Here is an 18,666-nt window from a genome sequence, read left to right as displayed (position 1 = left end):
TCATTAAAAAAAAAGAAAAAACAATAAGGCTTCTCAATTTTTCAGTCATGGGCTAAATACCAGCAACGATCATTTGCTGGAACAAATCCACGGATTCGTTAAAAACTTAAAAATAACCATTTTCGGCCAAAATGTTACCATAATGCCCCAAGCATTGGGTGTATATGTTGCTGTCAGTGTGTGTAAGTTTTTTTTTATATGAATTAGCGTGAGTGGGTTTATTTATGTATGTATTAGCGTGAGTCTGTTTTTTATTCATGGGCAGCATGTGTGGGTTACAGCGTGCATGCAACGTGAGTTTGGTTTAGACAATTAAAGGCCTTCTCGAGTAGCATGTGTCTTGGAATGATTTACGAAAATATTAAGAGAGTTTAATCACTTGTGGCGAAGTTATGACCGATTACGGGCTCTCTGCGTCGAATTTCTCGTCGTGTTTCTTTGCCACCATTATGGGCTCTGGGCATCGTCCTTCATGTCAGTGCTAATTTGCCACCATTACGGGCTTCGGGTGTTGGCTTTCTGGTAAGTGATGCTGTAGTAGCCCGAATTCCAAATTGGGTAATTAACGGAGTAATGGTGATTAAGAAGGTTTAAGGTGTAATTTTGACCGAGTCATGATCGGACGGACCGAAGATGGTTCGGAAGCACCGAAGAGTTCGGAAGGTCCGAAGTTGGTTCGGTGGATCCGATCATGAGGTGTCAAGAGCAGCTGGACACGTGCATGTTCGGACGGTCCGAAGTGTATGATCGGATGATCCGAACATGAGCTGTCAAGAGCCAATGGACACGTAGCGTTCGGACGTTCCGAAGTGTTGTTCGGAGGATCCGAACATGGCCTATAAATAGTGCTCGGATTTCTCATTTTTGACTTGCCAATTTCTTGAGTTTTCTCTCATTTTGGAGAGTTTGGAAGGTTTCTAGGGTTAGTTGTTGGTCGAGCGATAGCTAAGAGCTGCCAGGAGTAGTAGCGTAGCGGCGCCTGAGTTTCAAGGCAATCGACATCAAAGGGCTGTCGACGGACGAAGGTAAACCCTAAACCTTTGGTAGTACTAGGGAGTACTGGTTTTGCTAGTCGAGCATGGTAGTATTGATTGAGTATGCTTTTGATGCGTAGGCTTGTTCTAGACCTGATTAGCGGTGTTGCGTAAGGCTAGGCTTGCTGTGATAGAGGTACGAAAGTACTATCCGAGATATCCTGGTTGAGTATACATTCTTATATGTGTTGCATGATTATGTGGTGCATTGATATATGTCATATGATGCATGCTATTATGTCACGTTTATTACTGCACGTTGCATTTCATGTTGAGCCGTACCTCCTTCGAGATAGCCTTTACTGTTGAGCTGTATCTCTTTCGAGATAAGCTATATCTTGGGGCCGCTCAGCCCTGTCTTGTGGACGCATGGACACCGAGAGTACACAGTGGCCGACGGGTCGGGAGGGCTTCGGTGGTCCGGGACATTTTAGGTCCACGTCTGTCTTGTAGTGGATGCAGTGACCCAGAGGTGTACCGCGCGGCACTATCCACTTGGCGCCTCTAGACTGAGCATTGTTGAGATCCTTTTGTGACTCCTGTTTCTTGACTACCCCGGTATCATGATCATAGCATGTGCATTTCATATAGGTCTGTATACTCATACTTTAGTACTGGGCGTTCTTATCGCTCACGTCCTCGGTTTTGTTTATTCTTGGACACCCCATTCCCACGGGGCAGGCCTCAGGTTGGACAGCTCAGGAGGAGCAGGAGGAGGACGTTGAGTAGCTGGTGGGTTTAGTTTATCGGTATTGTTTTGATTCGATATGGTTGTATTGGATATTTTATTTGGAGTTATTCTAGACTTCGATTGGGTTGTATAACCACTATTGTTGTTGGCCATATTTCCGCTGTTATCTCTGATTATAATTAATTAGGTTAATTGCATGCTTAGTTTTTGATTAGTAGGTGATTCTGGAACGGGTCACTACAGATGCTCTGTCAAACTTGGATCCTTGTATGCTTGACCAAGCGACTATAATTTTGACCGGAGAAATTTTCTAAGCCACATTTCATAAAATTATTTTTGAGGATATGAAGTTGATGAAGTTTTAAGAAAAAAGTTGATTGTTTGACTACAATGTTGGTTTATAAAAATATGAAGTGAGGAAAAAATATTTTTTTATATGTTAAAGTCTGAAGAAAAATGTTTAATTTATGTCTTATTTTATCATATAATACTTGTTATTTCTGGCAGGGCTTGCTGGACTTCTAGGTTTACTAGTTCTCGTCGATGCAGGTGAGGAAGACTGAGTTGATGCTGCCCGAAGAGGATGAGCAGTTCATAGTAGAAGACACTTAATCGAGTCATTCTAGTATTTGTGCATTAAATAAATTTGAGTTTATGAATTTTGAAATATTGTTTTTAAGTGAAAGGCTATTTTAGTATGTGATGAAAATATCGTATGGTTAACTGTTTGATGAATTTTTATTATTTGAGACGACAACTATCGAATAATTTTATTTTATGATTTATGATGTTATTTTATAGCTTAAAGATAAGTAGATAACAACCCAAACATCGTCATTTAAGCTATAAAGCATTTGGTATGTTTTTACCCCAAAAGCTTTTCTGCTTTTGTATCCAACAAATGCTCCTCAACTAAGAAACAAATCGTGAATTGCATATCATGAGAAAATGTGAATTCCTTATTAAATTTTCTACAATAAATAAATAATAGTGCAATCACCACTGCGCAATGGAGCTGCCCAAAACACAGTAACAAACACAGATATAAGATCATAACCTATCAGCAATAGTTTTTGGGATGTTAGTAACCGAAAAAATAATTATCCCAAAGTTCCTATATCATCCTTTTTGTTCGGTGAGCAGTGTGGTGGCGATAGATCATCTATCCAGTCAGCGTAAATTCGATTAATTTTCTTGGACAGTTTCCATTTCGCCAACTTCTTATCTTCTCCAGCTTCACCAAGAGGAGAACCAACCACATGATTTCCTGGAGTAGCCATAGATTTGGCCGGGATGGAGTCAGAGTTCGTTATTTGTTCTGTCTCCACACGTGAACCAGAAACCTTCAAGTCTGTCAAAGTAGAAATAGTACTTTTCTATCATCATACAAATCTTTGTACAAAAAGCAAAAAAGAAAGGTATACGGCAAATAATTCAAAAATTATAGATAAATGTTCTGTATAAAAATACAAAAGACAATCAAACGAAAAGTTTTTGTATAGTTCAACTAGAGTAAGAAAATGGTGAGTACAAAGTGAAAGTAGGTACTCGTAGTCTCCAATCGTATAATTTCGCTACATGCGTTATAGAGTATGAGAAAAGAACAAAAAAAAGCTTCTAAACAACCACAGAATATGTAAAACAAGAAAATAGGGAACCGATTTTTTCCCTTTGTTTAAAAAAAGAATGTAATGGAAACATCAAAGGCACTAGTATATGACTATCGCATTAACAAACTAATTGAGGTTGAATAGACAAAAAAACACTCGAGTTTGTTGTTTTTTTTATAGGAAGACTTTGTTTGTTTAAGGTGTGAGATCCGCTAAATGTTACTCACAGCGATGCCGTATGTGCCTATAAGGTTCAATTAACCCAAACAAATGAAAGTGCACGAGACCTATATATAATTTCCCAGATCAACCGAAGAAGTATAAAAAATGGTCATGGAAAAAAGGGCATTAAATTGAACGGTGATAATGTGTATCACATGTACCTGATTGGCCATGAGCGTAATAGCATCTGTCTCCATATGGACACTGACCAATCTCCCATTTACTGCATAACTTGGTTTTCCAAAAACTCATCCTTACTTGGTAAGTATCCGAGCCCCCAGTAACGTGCTTACTCAAATCAGGTTGACTAAAATCGCTGCTGCTCCACGAGGCATCCCTTCTAGTTCCTATGCTTATAGCAGAACTCTCCCTCTGCCAAGGCACTTCAGCATTGAAGTTTGAAGGAGCCCGTTCGTGGAGGAAGATACACTTCTCCCCATATGGACACTCACCTCCATTGTAATATTTCTTGCAGATTTTCGTCCTATTAACCATTCTTTGATCATCATTCCAATTACTCCCAGGACCCCTATCCTTTTCTCGAATAAGCTCTTGCCAATTCGGAGGGGGCACACGTAAATCCTCAGTACCGTGAGCAAAAGTGCAATGCTCGCCATTACGGCACATACCATCCATGAATTTAGCACATATTCGTGTCTTGTAAAATATGTGGCTGGTACCATTACTTCCGGTACCATTTGTCTGAATAACTGGCTGCTTGTTTTCAGAGTTTCTTGCTCTCTTAAATGGTGGAGCACGATCAAACTGTGAAGCTAGATCTGGTTGCATATTTTCAGCAAAATATGGAGGCCAAAATACAACATTTGAATTTAATATTTAAATTATAATTCAACTCTTTGAATTTATCACCTCTAAAATTTAATATTTAATAAACTCAACTTTTGAGTTTAATAATTTAAATTTCCAAATTTTATAAATTCAACTCCTTGAATTTATCCTCTCCAAATTTTATAAATTCAACTTTTTGAATTTACTATCTCATAAATTCAATTCCTTGAATTTGTTTTCTCAAATTTTAATTATCATAAATTCAACTTCTTGAATTTACTATATCATAATTTTATATAAATTCAACTATTTGAATTTATTCTCTCAATGTTTTTTTATAAATTCAACTCCTTGAATTTATTATCTCAACGGGGACAAAATAATCCAGTACTTGTGTGACCCTCAATGGTTCAGGGATACAGCTAGCTGTGAGTTAACGATTCTTTGTGATTCAGGACATAATCTTTTATTCGGGCTTATCCTAATTTGCCTCATTCTATGTATCAATAATTGATCATGAGAATGTGAGAAATCATATTTCTGATTAAACCCATCGAACCATGGCAAGAGCGTCTAGTAGCATCGCCCCATGATTTTTAGGTATCACTGACAGTGCCTACAAGAACCAGTCAGTTATGATTAACGTACAGTACGGTCCTTTCATCTTATATATCCTGATCGAATCTGCAACCATTAGTTTATCGAGGGTTGCATAATAATTCGATAACTATGTGACACATATTTGAGAACAAATAGTGGCTTCACATGTATAATTAGAGAACTCATTCTCTAACATACATTTCATACTCTGACCAAATATTCCATGCACTATTATTTCATCAGATCACGTAGGATATCCACACCCGTAGGTGAGCGGTGAATTCTCGACTACAATGCACTGGCTCCTACATGTGTCGCAACTGTACCCAATCTCGCCACCTGATGACTCTTCTGGATCGGTAAACGAGTCAAAGCATAACCCTAGCATATAGAGCCTCAGTGTTGTCCCGGGATTTAAGGACTAATGGTATACAATCATAACCACGGATTTATCCTCTCGATGAATGATGACCACTTAGAAAGTCCGAGTGAGGGTTGTTCGGTATAATCATCATATGACTATCCATCTGCATGTTTGGACATCTTTATGCCCTTACCAAGAAACGCGTACACAACATCAAAGATACTAGTCTCGAGCTCAAGCGACCTTTATCCATGTTTTAGGCGGCTGAATCGACTAGGAACGAATTTAGATCATACAGTGTTTACAAATGAGTTTCAACGTCGAATTACGATTTATTTGTATTAAAGTATAATAAAGGTCTTTATCTATGTTATTCACATGAGTATACAGATAAAGAAATAATAAACCATTAAATAATGAATTATATTAAAATAAAGATTGTTTATTACTATTGAGTCAATATAATCGAGGACACCTTCAACAAGATCAAGAATCAGATTCTCAGATGTATCCCTACTGCTACTATTATTGTAGAGACCAAATTCAGTATACGTAAAATCCATGCATTTATTTAATTGTTAAATCATTTATTAAATTTTAAAATGAGTTTAGTGATGCATAATTTGTGAAACTTGCATTCTTTTAAATTATTTATATTAATGCGATGCAGTTAAAATATTTTTCGAGTTTCATGTTTCAAGCGATTATTCGATGCGGGATCGAGGGAAGGAGACCGGCGACGAGTTTGGCAAATTTAAAACATGGTATTTTATTTTAAGTTGAGGATGAGGCATTTTAAATAATTCATTTAGTTTAGCATTTTAAAGCTTAAATTATGTAATTAGTGAATTTATAATTTTGAAACTTCTAAAATTGGCTTTATGCATTCTATCTGTTAAAAAGGAGAATTTTAGAAAATTAGTATGTATTTATTTTTAATTGAGGAGTTGTATAAAATTAGTATGAGTTAACTTTTGTTAGTATTTTAACTAGTTAAATTAGTACTAATTACTCCTAATTTAAAACACACACACGTTTCACACACTCACACACACTTACATATTTTTACACACACCAAACACACAACACACACCTACACATTTTTTTCAGATCTTTTATATTTTGGAGAGCAAAACCTAGGGTTCCTCCACCTTAGAGTAGCCGCCCCTCCCTTTTGAATTTCCAGCAAGTTTTAGGTGATTTTATTGCAAGAAGATAGTGCCAAGTTCGTCCCAGATCAAGCCTCGCTCTGTCTCCGCTTCGGTATCGCCGTATCGTGAGTTTTAAATATCAAAATGCACGTATATTCTTTCGTTTATACATCGATCTTGTCATATTATGCGTTGTGTTATTTATTATGCGTAAAATACATGGGTGATGTGTAAAGTTTGAGCAGAAATGGTTTAGAGCGCATTTTGAACGTTTTTGGGATCTCAAACCACGTTTTTGCTGTCAATTTCAAAACTGCGACATTTTGGTCGTGATTCTGAGAAAAGTTCGACACAAAAATCGTAGAAATTTTCAATACCTTCGATTTGACAGCAAATTCGAAATATTTGGATAACAATTGAGTGAGTTATGACGTTTTTCGTGAGACTGATCAAACTGTGTTTTCTGAAAATTTTGATATTGATGTGTTCTTAAGTTTTATGGTTGCAGGCTTCGTTGTTGATTGACGGATGGTCGCTGCTGCATTTAGGTATGCAGGTAATGATTTTGGGAAGGTCATTAACGTTTTGTTTCGCGTCGTTAGGCACTTGAGAGAGCGAGTAGTCGTGAAAACTATTTTGGTGTTAAAATTTGAGTTTATGGGTTTATTGAGTTGGGTGTGGTGCGTCGTTTCTTTGAGAACGTTTGGGACGTTTTATGGAATCGAGTTAGTTTCACAGTGTCCTAGGATTAGTCTCGATGGATTGTTTCACGAATCGTATTTTTGGTTAAGGGTATTAGGAGGCAAATCGCGAGTTCAGTACACTCGGCGCCCGAGCGGTAATTCCTCACCGCCTGAGCGCCACTCATTCTGTCCGAGAGTAGAGCTTCAGAAAACTCGGCGCCCGAGCGGTAACATTTTACCGACCGAGCGCCACCCGTCGAGAATTTAATTTTTAGCTCGGCGCTCGAGCGGTAATTTCTTACCGCCCGAGCGCCACTCCTTCTGTCCGAATAATTGGTTTCCCCTTCTTTTCAAATTCAAATAGTGAGTTCATGCTTTTATGGTTGGGAAATATTCACACGTCATCTTAGAGTTTTCTTCGGGGTTTGATGTCATGGTTAGTACGATTAAACGAGATCAAGTCCCGAGCGATCTAGAAAGTCATAAGCCATTTATTTACTTCGATGGTGAGTGCGCGTACCTACGTCTAAGCTATGCAAGTTAAGTGTTGAAATTCATGTTAGTATGTGCAGTAGTGGCCCCAAGCGAAATCCAATGAATCCCTCAACGCCAAGTAAGTATGTTCAACATGCAAAGAAAATATTTTAAGTTTTTGAGGTATGCTAAATGTCTTGTGACCAATTTATGTATGGGATTGGAAAGCGGTAAAGCATAACCAGGGACCAATCCACCCTGTTAAAGCATGAACGGGTTTAGATCGGGATTGGAAAGCGTTAAAGCATGAACGCCGTTAAAGCATGAATAGGGATCTCCTGTATGTGGCAGTGGATGTTTCCCTGTCAGCCCAGTACTGTGGTTTATTCTGATCAGGCGATTTATGTTATGGGTCACTTGCTTTGAAACACGCCTCTATGCAAAATGATGAAGTTATGTATGTACAAGTATGCTAGCATGTTTATGAAAAGTTTTCACGTTATGGCACTTCTATAACAATGTATGTATGTTCAAGTTTAATTGCAAGTTCAAGTTTCAAGTATGTACACTCTATTTTGAAGTTGCATGTGGTTCTATTACATATTAGTCGTTACTGCCAGTTTATACGTGTTGAGTCTTTAGACTCACTAGACTTGATCGATGCAATTGAAGATGACTTGGAGGAGACTAGGGGTGGGGACCAAGAAGCTGGCTTGTACTGAGCGGGAGGCTAAACCTGAGGACCGCCATGTTTTAAGCTTTCTGAAATGATCAAAATACTCTGATTTATGTTATTGATTATGAGATTTTTAATCAGATGCTTTTGGTGAACTTTATTTTTAGATCTTTTATTGCAACCATTTTTGAGACTACATTTTATTTTAAATCGAAATTTAGAGTTATTTTGTAATCAAGAAAATTTTTATTTTTCTGCAAACTTTAAGTAGTAAAAAGTACGGTACGTTACAGATATAAATATATGATAGACATTTTGTTGTATGTCGCTCTTATTTTCGTGTACGATTTATTGTTATATCTCCTGGGCTATAAACTTTTTATATTTTTTTAATGAAAGCATTTTCATTAAAAAAGAAAAAACAAGAAGGCTTCTCAATTTTGCAGTCATGGGCTAAATACCTGCAACTACCATTTGCTGGAACAAATCCACGGATTCGTTAAAGACATAAAATAACCATTTTCAGTCAAAACTGTTACCAATAATGCCCCAAGCATTGGAGTTTCAGCAAGAGACGTCTCTAAACAGTGAGTCAAGGTTTCAAAATCTGCAGACTTTGCATACAAGTTCAACAAAATACTACTAAATATGATCCGAAAATCCGCATTTATAAGCAAGCCACTATATTTGTCTACCTTCGTAAAGATTTCCACCTTCTGCAAGCCCTCAAATAAGTGAGGTTAATGTTTCAATGCTTGGTTCAACTTCACCCCGCATAGCACCAAAACAACATGCCATTCTCAGAGTCTCTCCTCTTGAAGAATACAAAGAAATAATAATATTCCAAGAAACCACATCCCTTATAACAATTTCTTTGAAAAGAATTTCAGAATCACCCAAACAATCAAAATCGGCATATATTTTCATTGAAGTTTTAAAAGTGCAATCCATCAAGAATCCACTTTTGACAACATAATCAAGAAATTGATCACCTAAAACTTCATCGGAACTAGTTTGCGTCATCACATATCATTGTGACCACATTCGGAACCACCTCTTCTCATTTCATTAAACAATGCAGTTACAACTCCAACTACATTTCCTTCACAGGCATATCCTGAGACGACCGAAGTCCAAGAAACCAAATCATGTACGACCAGGGCCGATCCTAACAATATTTGGGCCTGAGTCATTGGACTCTTTTGACTCTGCATAAGCACGGCCCTGTTCTCATCTGTGTTTCTTTGCCACCATTACGGGCTCTGGGCATCGTCCTTCAGGTCGGTGCTAATTTGCCACCATTACGGGCTTCGGGTGTTGGCTTTCTGGTAAGTGATGCTCTGTCAAACTTGGATCCTTGTATGCTTGACCAAGCGACTATAATTTTGACCGGAGAAATTTTCTAAGCCACATTTCATAAAATTATTTTTGAGGATATGAAGTTGATGAAGTTTTAAGAAAAATGTTGATTGTTTGACTACAATGTTGGTTTATAAAAATATGAAGTGAGGAAAAAATATATTTTTATATGTTAAAGTCTGAAGAAAAATGTTTAATTTATGTCTTATTTTATCATATAATACTTGTTATTTCTGGCAGGGCTTGCTGGACTTCTAGGTTTACTAGTTCTCGTCGATGCAGGTGAGGAAGACTGAGTTGATGCTGCCCGAAGAGGATGAGCAGTTCATAGTAGAAGACACTTAATCGAGTCATTCTAGTATTTGTGCATTAAATAAATTTGAGTTTATGAATTTTGAAATATTGTTTTTAAGTGAAAGGCTATTTTAGTATGTGATGAAAATATCGTATGGTTAACTGTTTGATGAATTTTTATTATTTGAGACGACAACTATCGAATAATTTTATTTTATGATTTATGATGTTATTTTATAGCTTAAAGATAAGTAGATAACAACCCAAACATCGTCATTTAAGCTATAAAGCATTTGGTATGTTTTTACCCCAAAAGCTTTTCTGCTTTTGTATCCAACAAATGCTCCTCAACTAAGAAACAAATCGTGAATTGCATATCATGAGAAAATGTGAATTCCTTATTAAATTTTCTACAATAAATAAATAATAGTGCAATCACCACTGCGCAATGGAGCTGCCCAAAACACAGTAACAAACACAGATATAAGATCATAACCTATCAGCAATAGTTTTTGGGATGTTAGTAACCGAAAAAATAATTATCCCAAAGTTCCTATATCATCCTTTTTGTTCGGTGAGCAGTGTGGTGGCGATAGATCATCTATCCAGTCAGCGTAAATTCGATTAATTTTCTTGGACAGTTTCCATTTCGCCAACTTCTTATCTTCTCCAGCTTCACCAAGAGGAGAACCAACCACATGATTTCCTGGAGTAGCCATAGATTTGGCCGGGATGGAGTCAGAGTTCGTTATTTGTTCTGTCTCCACACGTGAACCAGAAACCTTCAAGTCTGTCAAAGTAGAAATAGTACTTTTCTATCATCATACAAATCTTTGTACAAAAAGCAAAAAAGAAAGGTATACGGCAAATAATTCAAAAATTATAGATAAATGTTCTGTATAAAAATACAAAAGACAATCAAACGAAAAGTTTTTGTATAGTTCAACTAGAGTAAGAAAATGGTGAGTACAAAGTGAAAGTAGGTACTCGTAGTCTCCAATCGTATAATTTCGCTACATGCGTTATAGAGTATGAGAAAAGAACAAAAAAAAGCTTCTAAACAACCACAGAATATGTAAAACAAGAAAATAGGGAACCGATTTTTTCCCTTTGTTTAAAAAAAGAATGTAATGGAAACATCAAAGGCACTAGTATATGACTATCGCATTAACAAACTAATTGAGGTTGAATAGACAAAAAAACACTCGAGTTTGTTGTTTTTTTTATAGGAAGACTTTGTTTGTTTAAGGTGTGAGATCCGCTAAATGTTACTCACAGCGATGCCGTATGTGCCTATAAGGTTCAATTAACCCAAACAAATGAAAGTGCACGAGACCTATATATAATTTCCCAGATCAACCGAAGAAGTATAAAAAATGGTCATGGAAAAAAGGGCATTAAATTGAACGGTGATAATGTGTATCACATGTACCTGATTGGCCATGAGCGTAATAGCATCTGTCTCCATATGGACACTGACCAATCTCCCATTTACTGCATAACTTGGTTTTCCAAAAACTCATCCTTACTTGGTAAGTATCCGAGCCCCCAGTAACGTGCTTACTCAAATCAGGTTGACTAAAATCGCTGCTGCTCCACGAGGCATCCCTTCTAGTTCCTATGCTTATAGCAGAACTCTCCCTCTGCCAAGGCACTTCAGCATTGAAGTTTGAAGGAGCCCGTTCGTGGAGGAAGATACACTTCTCCCCATATGGACACTCACCTCCATTGTAATATTTCTTGCAGATTTTCGTCCTATTAACCATTCTTTGATCATCATTCCAATTACTCCCAGGACCCCTATCCTTTTCTCGAATAAGCTCTTGCCAATTCGGAGGGGGCACACGTAAATCCTCAGTACCGTGAGCAAAAGTGCAATGCTCGCCATTACGGCACATACCATCCATGAATTTAGCACATATTCGTGTCTTGTAAAATATGTGGCTGGTACCATTACTTCCGGTACCATTTGTCTGAATAACTGGCTGCTTGTTTTCAGAGTTTCTTGCTCTCTTAAATGGTGGAGCACGATCAAACTGTGAAGCTAGATCTGGTTGCATATTTTCAGCAAAATATGGAGGCCAAAATACAACATTTGAATTTAATATTTAAATTATAATTCAACTCTTTGAATTTATCACCTCTAAAATTTAATATTTAATAAACTCAACTTTTGAGTTTAATAATTTAAATTTCCAAATTTTATAAATTCAACTCCTTGAATTTATCCTCTCCAAATTTTATAAATTCAACTTTTTGAATTTACTATCTCATAAATTCAATTCCTTGAATTTGTTTTCTCAAATTTTAATTATCATAAATTCAACTTCTTGAATTTACTATATCATAATTTTATATAAATTCAACTATTTGAATTTATTCTCTCAATGTTTTTTTTATAAATTCAACTCCTTGAATTTATTATCTCAACGGGGACAAAATAATCCAGTACTTGTGTGACCCTCAATGGTTCAGGGATACAGCTAGCTGTGAGTTAACGATTCTTTGTGATTCAGGACATAATCTTTTATTCGGGCTTATCCTAATTTGCCTCATTCTATGTATCAATAATTGATCATGAGAATGTGAGAAATCATATTTCTGATTAAACCCATCGAACCATGGCAAGAGCGTTTAGTATCACCGCCCCATGATTTTTAGGTATCACTGACAGTGCCTACAAGAACCAGTCAGTTATGATTAACGTACAGTACGGTCCTTTCATCTTATATATCCTGATCGAATCTGCAACCATTAGTTTATCGAGGGTTGCATAATAATTCGATAACTATGTGACACATATTTGAGAACAAATAGTGGCTTCACATGTATAATTAGAGAACTCATTCTCTAACATACATTTCATACTCTGACCAAATATTTCATGCACTATTATTTCATCAGATCACGTAGGATATCCACACCCGTAGGTGAGCGGTGAATTCTCGACTACAATGCACTGGCTCCTACATGTGTCGCAACTGTACCCAATCTCGCCACCTGATGACTCTTCTGGATCGGTAAACGAGTCAAAGCATAACCCTAGCATATAGAGCCTCAGTGTTGTCCCGGGATTTAAGGACTAATGGTATACAATCATAACCACGGATTTATCCTCTCGATGAATGATGACCACTTAGAAAGTCCGAGTGAGGGTTGTTCGGTATAATCATCATATGACTATCCATCTGCATGTTTGGACATCTTTATGCCCTTACCAAGAAACGCGTACACAACATCAAAGATACTAGTCTCGAGCTCAAGCGACCTTTATCCATGTTTTAGGCGGCTGAATCGACTAGGAACGAATTTAGATCATACAGTGTTTACAAATGAGTTTCAACGTCGAATTACGATTTATTTGTATTAAAGTATAATAAAGGTCTTTATCTATGTTATTCACATGAGTATACAGATAAAGAAATAATAAAATATTAAATAATGAATTATATTAAAATAAAGATTGTTTATTACTATTGAGTCAATATAATCGAGGACACCTTCAACAAGATCAAGATTCAGATTCTCAGATGTATCCCTACTGCTACTATTATTGTAGAGACCAAATTCAGTATACGTAAAATCCATGCATTTATTTAATTGTTAAATCATTTATTAAATTTTAAAATGAGTTTAGTGATGCATAATTTGTGAAACTTGCATTCTTTTAAATTATTTATATTAATGCGATGCAGTTAAAATATTTTTCGAGTTTCATGTTTCAAGCGATTATTCGATGCGGGATCGAGGGAAGGAGACCGGCGACGAGTTTGGCAAATTTAAAACATGGTATTTTATTTTAAGTTGAGGATGAGGCATTTTAAATAATTCATTTAGTTTAGCATTTTAAAGCTTAAATTATGTAATTAGTGAATTTATAATTTTGAAACTTCTAAAATTGGCTTTATGCATTCTATCTGTTAAAAAGGAGAATTTTAGAAAATTAGTATGTATTTATTTTTAATTGAGGAGTTGTATAAAATTAGTATGAGTTAACTTTTGTTAGCATTTTAACTAGTTAAATTAGTACTAATTACTCCTAATTTAAAACACACACACGTTTCACACACTCACACACACTTACATATTTTTACACACACCAAAACACACAACACACACCTACACATTTTTTTCAGATCTTTTATCACTACAAGAAAAATGATTTTCCGCAGCACGTCATCAACAGCGTGCATTAAAAGCACGCTGCGAATACTACTTTTCACGACGTGCACCCATATGTGCGCTGTTAATAGTGTTGCACTTGAAACTATTAACGGCGTGCATTAAAAGCACGCTGCAGATATTACTATTGACGGCGTGCATTCAAAGCACGCTGTGGATACTAACTTCATACTATTAACGGCGTGTATTAAAAGAACGCTGATGATATTACTATCCGCAGCGTTCATTCAAAGCACGCTGCGGATATTACTATGGACGGCATGCATTCAAAGCACGCTGCAGATACTAACTTGATACTATTAACGGTGTGCGTTAAAGCACGCTGCAGATATTACTATCGACGGCGTGCATTGAAAGCACGCTGCGGATAGTAAATCATTTTTTAAAAAAAAAATCGTGTTAAGACATTAACGGCGTACATTAATCGCACGCTGTCAATAATATTATTCACGGCATGCATATTATTAGCACGATGTGGAAAAAGAGTGCAAATTTTTTAAATTAGCGACGGTTTGTGACTAAACCCGTCGCTAATTAAAAAATTGACGATTTTACGCCAAATTTAGCGACGGTTTAAAGAAAGTCGTCGCCGATCCAAATCGGCGACGGTTATTAGTAACCGTCGCTAATAAATATACATCGGCGACGTTTTATTATAAAACCGTCGCTAAAAAAATCGCATATTCACTATTTATATCCTCCCACCACTTCGAACACTTAAAATTTTCTCTACTTATACGATTTTAGTTTCGATTTAATACATGTTTTTGTTTTAATTTTTTGTTAATTTTTTCATTGTTAATTATAATCATTAGTATTATTATTATAGTTGTATGGTACATTTTATAAAAAATTATTAAATTGTAAAAGTAAATTTTTTTTTATTTTTACGCAAAATTTAGCGACGGTTTAGTAACCGTCGCGAAATTATTAAAGATCACTAAATTTAGAGACGTCGCTAAATTAGCGACGGTTTGGTTGATTTTATTCGTCGCCAATAAGCGACAGTTTATCAAAAACCGTCGCTAATATTTTATTTTTTTATGCCTATTAGCGGCGTACATTGCACGCTGCGAAAAGTTGTATTAACAGCGTACACATGCACGCTGTTGATAATAGTATAAACAACGTGCACGTGCACGGCGTGCACCCATATGTGCGCTGTTAATAGTGTTGCACTTGAAACTATTAACGGCGTGCATTAAAAGCACGCTGCAGATATTACTATCGACGGCGTGCATTCAAAGCACGCTGTGGATACTAACTTCATACTATTAACGGCGTGTATTAAAAGAACGCTGATGATATTACTATCCGCAGCGTTCATTCAAAGCACGCTGCGGATATTATTATGGACGGCATGCATTCAAAGCACGCTGCAGATACTAACTTGATACTATTAACGGTGTGCGTTAAAGCACGCTGCAGATATTACTATCGACGGCGTGCATTGAAAGCACGCTGCGGATAGTAACTTCATACTATTAACGGCGTGTATTAAAAGAACGCTGATGATATTACTATCCGCAGCGTTCATTCAAAGCACGCTGCGGATATTACTATGGACGGCATGCATTCAAAGCACGCTGCAGATACTAACTTGATACTATTAACGGTGTGCGTTAAAGCACGCTGCAGATATTACTATCGACGGCGTGCATTGAAAGCACGCTGCGGATAGTAAATCATTTTTTAAAAAAAAATCGTGTTAAGACATTAACGGCGTACATTAATCGCACGCTGTCAATAATATTATTCACGGAATGCATATTATTAGCACGATGTGGAAAAAGAGTGCAAATTTTTTAAATTAGCGACGGTTTGTGACTAAACCCGTCGCTAATTAAAAAAATTGACGATTTTACGCCAAATTTAGCGACGGTTTAAAGAAAGTCGTCGCCGATCCAAATCGGCGACGGTTATTAGTAACCGTGGCTAATAAATAAACATCGGCGACGTTTTATTATAAAACCGTCGCTAAAAAAATCGCATATTCACTATTTATATCCTCCCACCACTTCGAACACTTAAAATTTTCTCTACTTATACGATTTTAGTTTCGATTTAATACATGTTTTTGTTTTAATTTTTTGTTAATTTTTTCATTGTTAATTATAATCATTAGTATTATTATTATAGTTGTATGGTACATTTTATAAAAAATTATTAAATTGTAAAAGTAAATTTTTTTTTTATTTTTACGCAAAATTTAGCGACGGTTTAGTAACCGTCGCGAAATTATTAAAGATCACTAAATTTAAAGACCGTCGCTAAATTAGCGACGGTTTGGTTGATTTTATTCGTCGCCAATAAGCGACAGTTTATCAAAAACCGTCGCTAATATTTTATTTTTTTATGCCTATTAGCGGCGTACATTGCACGCTGCGAAAAGTTGTATTAACAGCGTACACATGCACGCTGTTGATAATAGTATAAACAGCGTGCACGTGCACGCTGCGGATAATCCTGAACTTTTAGCGGCTTGGAACTTTGCAGCTTGCAATGTGCGCTGCGGAAAGCCTATATGCGCGCTGCGGAAAACCGTTTTTGTTGTAGTGTATATTTTGGAGAGCAAAACCTAGGGTTCCTCCACCTTAGAGTAGCCGCCCCTCCCTTTTGAATTTCCAGCAAGTTTTAGGTGATTTTATTGCAAGAAGATAGTGCCAAGTTCGTCCCAGATCAAGCCTCGCTCTGTCTCCGCTTCGGTATCGCCGTATCGTGAGTTTTAAATATCAAAATGCACGTATATTCTTTCGTTTATACATCGATCTTGTCATATTATGCGTTGTGTTATTTATTATGCGTAAAATACATGGGTGATGTGTAAAGTTTGAGCAGAAATGGTTTAGAGCGCATTTTGAACGTTTTTGGGATCTCAAACCACGTTTTTGCTGTCAATTTCAAAACTGCGACATTTTGGTCGTGATTCTGAGAAAAGTTCGACACAAAAATCGTAGAAATTTTCAATACCTTCGATTTGACAGCAAATTCGAAATATTTGGATAACAATTGAGTGAGTTATGACGTTTTTCGTGAGACTGATCAAACTGTGTTTTCTGAAAATTTTGATATTGATGTGTTCTTAAGTTTTATGGTTGCAGGCTTCGTTGTTGATTGACGGATGGTCGCTGCTGCATTTAGGTATGCAGGTAATGATTTTGGGAAGGTCATTAGCGTTTTGTTTCGCGTCGTTAGGCACTTGAGAGAGCGAGTAGTCGTGAAAACTATTTTGGTGTTAAAATTTGAGTTTATGGGTTTTATTGAGTTGGGTGTGGTGCGTCGTTTCTTTGAGAACGTTTGGGACGTTTTATGGAATCGAGTTAGTTTCACAGTGTCCTAGGATTAGTCTCGATGGATTGTTTCACGAATCGTATTTTTGGTTAAGGGTATTAAGAGGCAAATCGCGAGTTCAGTACACTCGGCGCCCGAGCGGTAATTCCTCACCGCCTGAGCGCCACTCATTCTGTCCGAGAGTAGAGCTTCAGAAAACTCGGCGCCCGAGCGGTAACATTTTACCGACCGAGCGCCACCCGTCGAGAATTTAATTTTTAGCTCGGCGCTCGAGCGGTAATTTCTTACCGCCCGAGCGCCACTCCTTCTGTCCGAATAATTGGTTTCCCCTTCTTTTCAAATTCAAATAGTGAGTTCATGCTTTTATGGTTGGGAAATATTCACACGTCATCTTAGAGTTTTCTTCGGGGTTTGATGTCATGGTTAGTACGATTAAACGAGATCAAGTCCCGAGCGATCTAGAAAGTCATAAGCCATTTATTTACTTCGATGGTGAGTGCGCGTACCTACGTCTAAGCTATGCAAGTTAAGTGTTGAAATTCATGTTAGTATGTGCAGTAGTGGCCCCAAGCGAAATCCAATGAATCCCTCAACGCCAAGTAAGTATGTTCAACATGCAAAGAAAATATTTTAAGTTTTTGAGGTATGCTAAATGTCTTGTGACCAATTTATGTATGGGATTGGAAAGCGGTAAAGCATAACCAGGGACCAATCCACCCTGTTAAAGCATGAACGGGTTTAGATCGGGATTGGAAAGCGTTAAAGCATGAACGCCGTTAAAGCATGAATAGGGATCTCCTGTATGTGGCAGTGGATGTTTCCCTGTCAGCCCAGTACTGTGGTTTATTCTGATCAGGCGATTTATGTTATGGGTCACTTGCTTTGAAACACGCCTCTATGCAAAATGATGAAGTTATGTATATACAAGTATGCTAGCATGTTTATGAAAAGTTTTCACGTTATGGCACTTCTATAACAATGTATGTATGTTCAAGTTTAATTGCAAGTTCAAGTTTCAAGTATGTACACTCTATTTTGAAGTTGCATGTGGTTCTATTACATATTAGTCGTTACTGCCAGTTTATACGTGTTGAGTCTTTAGACTCACTAGACTTGATCGATGCAATTGAAGATGACTTGGAGGAGACTAGGGGTGGGGACCAAGAAGCTGGCTTGTACTGAGCGGGAGGCTAAACCTGAGGACCGCCATGTTTTAAGCTTTCTGAAATGATCAAAATACTCTGAT

At 37.0% G+C, this 18,666-nt stretch overlaps 2 protein-coding genes across 2 annotated transcripts; both read right to left on the bottom strand.

Moving 5' to 3' along the window:
- Positions 1-2,638: 2,638 nt before the first annotated feature.
- On the bottom strand, positions 2,639-4,368 carry LOC140827167 (zinc finger CCCH domain-containing protein 39-like). Its single transcript, XM_073189785.1, has 2 exons — positions 3,719-4,368; positions 2,639-3,076 (listed from the first exon to the last, which is right to left on the bottom strand). Exons 1-2 carry the CDS (start codon positions 4,344-4,346, stop codon positions 2,826-2,828), a joined length of 879 nt encoding a protein of 292 aa, XP_073045886.1. The 5' UTR covers positions 4,347-4,368; the 3' UTR covers positions 2,639-2,825.
- A 5,931-nt stretch (positions 4,369-10,299) lies between these two features.
- LOC140828382 (zinc finger CCCH domain-containing protein 39-like) lies at positions 10,300-12,029 on the bottom strand. Its single transcript, XM_073191364.1, has 2 exons — positions 11,380-12,029; positions 10,300-10,737 (listed from the first exon to the last, which is right to left on the bottom strand). The coding sequence occupies exons 1-2, from the start codon at positions 12,005-12,007 to the stop codon at positions 10,487-10,489; spliced, it is 879 nt and encodes a 292-aa protein (XP_073047465.1). The 5' UTR covers positions 12,008-12,029; the 3' UTR covers positions 10,300-10,486.
- Positions 12,030-18,666: the final 6,637 nt, after the last annotated feature.

Source organism: Primulina eburnea, chromosome 3 (genome assembly GCF_022965805.1).
Source record: "Primulina eburnea isolate SZY01 chromosome 3, ASM2296580v1, whole genome shotgun sequence".
Classification (NCBI taxonomy): Eukaryota; Viridiplantae; Streptophyta; class Magnoliopsida; order Lamiales; family Gesneriaceae; genus Primulina; species Primulina eburnea.
The sequence above is the reverse complement of the archived record's forward strand: the minus strand, read 5'-3'. Positions and strand labels throughout refer to the sequence as shown.